This window comes from Sinocyclocheilus anshuiensis, unplaced genomic scaffold (genome assembly GCF_001515605.1).
Source record: "Sinocyclocheilus anshuiensis isolate Anshui unplaced genomic scaffold, SAMN03320099.WGS_v1.1 scaffold1563, whole genome shotgun sequence".
NCBI lineage: Eukaryota > Metazoa > Chordata > Actinopteri > Cypriniformes > Cyprinidae > Sinocyclocheilus > Sinocyclocheilus anshuiensis.
Window position 1 is genome coordinate 242,558 of NW_015552706.1, and position 5,256 is coordinate 247,813.

The following is a 5,256-nucleotide window of genomic DNA, read 5'->3' on the forward strand; positions in this document are numbered from 1 at the left end:
ATATATATATATACATATATATATATATATATATATATAAGTATTTTATGAATATATATATAATAATATATAATATATATAATAATTTTTTAATGTCAAAATCTTACTGTCATTCTCCTCCACTCAAACATGACTTTTGATGTCCTTTGACTCTGTCCTCAGGTGCTATTGCCAGTACTGAGGTCAAACTGAAGCTGCAGGAGTTCCTGTTGAGCAAAAAGGAACCTGGCCCTGGTGGACTAAACCATTCCTTCTCCCAGAAGTGCTGGTGAGCGAAACCTTGCTAGTCCATGTCACTCAGCCTTATTCTGGGCTGGTAAACCCAATTCAAATGCACCTTTTTTTCAGGTTCAATGTGCACTATTTTTCTGCAGTATGATGTAAAATGAGTTTGTCCATAACATGAGCATACTGATATTACGTCATGTTTATGGGTCTCATTTGTCCTCATTTGAATTGTGATGGATGAGTCTTTGTAATGGACTGTGCTTGTTTTTTTAGGGGGGCTCACCACGCGTCCCTGGAGCAGAGCTCCCCTCCACAGAGCAACACACCAGGCACGCCACCCTCCTACAAACTCCCCCCACTGTTAGGGTCCTATGAGGGCAAGGATGACTTCCCTCTCCGTAAGACCGGTGAGTAAGCTTCTTATTTATATGAAATTAACTGTGCCTTTTACTTCACAATTTTACATTAGTGTTCAAAATAGGGTTGTGCCGATAGACGATAGTATCGTGTATCGAAGATAGTCAGAGATATCGAGGATAGCAAATGTCTAAGTCGATAGTCAAGACGATATGAGGCTCATTCTCCTATTAATGTTTTAAATTATTATTATTAGGCCCATTATAATTCGGCTATTATTATCGCATATCACAATTTACACAAAAATATTAAGTAGCACAGAGAACATTTTCAACATTGATGATGTCATGAAATGGCTGCTGAAAATTTAGCTTTGATATCAAAGGAATAAATTGCATTTTTAAATATATTTAAATAGAAAAAAAAATTATATATAATAATTTTTTAATGTCAAAATCTTACTGTCATTCTCCTCCACTCAAACATGACTTTTGATGTCCTTTGACTCTGTCCTCAGGTGCTATTGCCAGTACTGAGGTCAAACTGAAGCTGCAGGAGTTCCTGTTGAGCAAAAAGGAACCTGGCCCTGGTGGACTAAACCATTCCTTCTCCCAGAAGTGCTGGTGAGCGAAACCTTGCTAGTCCATGTCACTCAGCCTTATTCTGGGCTGGTAAACCCAATTCAAATGCACCTTTTTTTCAGGTTCAATGTGCACTATTTTTCTGCAGTATGATGTAAAATGAGTTTGTCCATAACATGAGCATACTGATATTACGTCATGTTTATGGGTCTCATTTGTCCTCATTTGAATTGTGATGGATGAGTCTTTGTAATGGACTGTGCTTGTTTTTTTAGGGGGGCTCACCACGCGTCCCTGGAGCAGAGCTCCCCTCCACAGAGCAACACACCAGGCACGCCACCCTCCTACAAACTCCCCCCACTGTTAGGGTCCTATGAGGGCAAGGATGACTTCCCTCTCCGTAAGACCGGTGAGTAAGCTTCTTATTTATATGAAATTAACTGTGCCTTTTACTTCACAATTTTACATTAGTGTTCAAAATAGGGTTGTGCCGATAGACGATAGTATCGTGTATCGAAGATAGTCAGAGATATCGAGGATAGCAAATGTCTAAGTCGATAGTCAAGACGATATGAGGCTCATTCTCCTATTAATGTTTTAAATTATTATTATTAGGCCCATTATAATTCGGCTATTATTATCGAATTGCACCGCACTTCACACACACCTGCAAATGAGGATTAAAGGCTGTAGCCGGTGAAGGAGTCTCCAACCACAAACACAGATGTACATCGTCTGCTGATATAAAGTATTTCGTTGCACTTTAACAAGTAATCTGAATGGCAATATGTGCAATATTTTAACCGAGTCCTCACTAACTGAGTTTAACGCCACAGTTATGTTAGAACGCATCTCATTCTTGTTTCTGTGGCGGTGCGTCGGGCTCATCATGGTGCACGGTCCTGAGCGCTGTATGACTGATGTATCCGTTTAATTTAACTTTACTCCAAATATATGAACTTACCTGTTTTAAATACTTCATATTTAACGTGTTCGTTTATGTCCAATATTTAGTAATAAACTGTTGGTCTTTAAAATGAATCTACTTGTGATTTTCACCATTGGCTGATTTTGCAGACCTTTTAGACCAGGGCTGTCCAAACTCGGTCCTGGAGGGCCAGTGTCCTGCAGAGGTTAGTTTCAACTTGCCTCAACACACCTGACTGGAAGTTTCTATGCCTAGTAAGAGCTTGATTAGCTGGTTCAGGTGTGTTTAATTAGGGTTGGAGCTAAACTCTGCAGGACACCGGCCCTCCAGGACCGAGTTTGGACAGCCCTGTTTTAGACTGATAACTTCCGTGCACCGATGCAGCAAACTTGTCAAAGGATGCGCGGTCCTATAATAGCGATGTATGACTGTTGTATCCGAATATATATGAACTAGCTGTTTTAAATATTTTTATATTTAACATGTTAGTTTATCAGTATGTTTGAAAGTATATTATTTTGATCATTGGTGCTTCCATAGGCTCTCCCTCGCGTGCGGTTTAAAACGGCAAATAGTTATGAAATAGCCTATGACAATTAGGCTAAAGAGAGCCTCTCTCTTGCCACCCACCCATGCACGATAATATCGTGTATCGCGATCTCACGGGCTGGCGATATGACGATTTGAAAAATGATCATATCGCCAAACACTAGTTCAAAAGTTTCGAGTCAGTCCAAATTAAAAAAAAATTTAATTCATACTTTTATTTAGCGAAGATGCATTAAATTGATCAACAGTGACTGACGGTAAAGACATTTATAACGTTGCACAAAATTTATATTTCAAGTAAATGCTGTTCTTTTGAACTTTCCAGTCATCAAACAATCCAGAAAAAAATGTGTCACAGTTTCTACAAAAATATTACGCAGCACAACTCTTTTCATCATTGATAATAATAAGAAAAAGAATAATTGATAATAATAATAAATGTTTCTTGAGCAGCAAATCAGCATATTAGAATGATTTCTGAAGGATCATGTGACACTGAAGACTGGAGTAATGTTGCTAAAAATTCAGCTTTGCCCTCACAGGAATAAATTACATTTTAAAATATATTATAATTGAAAACTGTTATTTTGAATTGCAATAATATTCCACAATATTCCTGTTTTTACTGTATTTTTGGTCAAATAAAGGTGATCTTCATGAGCATAAGAGACTTATTTCAAAAACAAGAAAACATCTTAACCTTCCCCTGAACATTTTAATGGTAGTGTACCTTTAATGTTTGAAAGTCCACTCATGGACTTACACTGTAAGAATGTAACTTCTAGTGATGATCTCATACCAGCCCTCTCACTTCAGCTGTTGATGTCAGCTGGGTTGCCTTTTCTCCCATTCCTCTGGCTGTCTTCTCTTTTTCTGGATCATTTTACCAGTAGACACTCTCCTTTTACTGTTTTGCAAGCCCTTGTATTTCCTCCAGAAAAATGCAAATGTAGTTCTTTTTACTATCTTTGTTGTCTTTATTTTGTTATCACCAGCGTTTTGTTTTTTGTTTTTTTGTGGAGAAGTTTGAGCTGTTTAACAGTGCAGAGGTGTCGCAGAAGATGCAAGGGTGTGTGTGTGTGTGTGTGTGTGTGTAGGGATGAAGTGAGGAGTCTGCAGGTGTGAGTCATAATGAGTCATCAGAACAGCTGACCTACACACAAACACACACCTTAGAGCACAGTTATTTTAATACCATTGCAATACTGGTATAGTTTTCATTAATAATCAGTTTTTTTTTTGTTTTGATTTTAATTTTAAAATTGTCATTTATATTTATTTATTTATATATATCATATATATATATATTATATTATTACATATATATTACATATTATAATATATATATATATTATTATTATTATTATTATTATTATTTTGGTACATCAAGTTAAATTAAATTAGAATGAGAAATGTTGGTGACTAGCTGAAAAATAAATTTTTAGATTTTTTTTTCTTTTCAGATAACATTTGTTTTGTTTCAAGTAACGAGAATGTTTTTTAAATGGTTTTAATTTTTTAGTTAACCATAATAACCCTGCCTTAGAGGCTAAATTAATGACAAAATGGTTTTCATACAAAAATAATGATATTTATTATTCCACAATTTAACCCTCACACAGCCTGCTGACAGTATTAGATTTGAAGCTAAACTCAATTTAGTCTGTTTCTGAGCAGGGCCGTCCTTAGGGGGGTGCAAGTGGTGCGGCCGCACCGGGCCCCACGGCGTACAGACCGAGGGGGACCCATCCCCCACCCCACCGGAACGTGAATGCGAACGGACCGAGGTGGGCCCCGTTCCCTACCTCGCACCGGGCCCCGCGTCAGCTAAGGACGGCCCTGTTTCTGAGAGATTCAGATAGCGAGAAGCACCTCAAATAGGGCTGAACGATTAATTGCATTTGCGATAATATCGCAACATGAAAAAACATGATTTTTCACTCGCAGTAAAGAGGTGTGTTCGACTTGAAGATCGATCGGTGTATGACAACAAAGTACAGCGAGAGAAAGCATAAGGAGACGTCCGCTCTCTCTTATAGCTCTCGCAGTACTTTGATGACACACACCCATCGGTCTAAGCAGCGCTGCTTCAAGTCGAGCGTGGGCCATCAGCAGAAAAAGAAAAGAAATAAAACAGTAAACAGCCAAAGGGCGTAACTTAGAATGGGAGATGGATCGGTTTGTGAAAGGGAAGAGAAAAGCCATAGATGAAGTCGCACAGACCCAGGCAGGTGCTAGTCATTCAAAAGCTAAATGCAGAAAATATGACGAGGCATATCTTGCTCCCGGCTTCACTCACCGTGTCTATACCGGATGCTACAGTTGACGCGTCGCGCCGCAACAGCTCTACACTGGATGCGACAAAGTGACTGTTGCAAATCATTTTAACTTTGTGTCAGTACGTCATAAATAGAACAAGGCATCAGTTTAATGTCGGGTTTTGTCGTGTCGCGCCCTATACAGTCTATGGTCGCGCCGCAGCGCATCTAGTGTAGACAGCGTCACTGATTATATTGGGTTCTACTGTATTTTGCCGCTCGCGTGCAAATCCGGTGTACACGGTGTTTAATGTCGTTGGTGAGGAGGAAAGCCTGTGTGTGTGTCCTATGCCTT

General features: G+C 38.8%; 1 protein-coding gene across 3 annotated transcripts in view; it reads left to right on the plus strand.

Moving 5' to 3' along the window:
- The window catches only part of hdac5 (histone deacetylase 5), an 85,315-nt gene that overhangs the window by 54,697 nt on the left and 25,362 nt on the right, over nt 1-5,256 (plus strand). For all 3 annotated transcript variants that reach the window (XM_016459475.1, XM_016459473.1, XM_016459474.1), the window contains 2 exons: nt 163-268; nt 502-635. In XM_016459475.1, the coding sequence (XP_016314961.1) occupies nt 163-268; nt 502-635 (240 nt within the window). The remainder of the gene's footprint in view (nt 1-162; nt 269-501; nt 636-5,256) is intronic.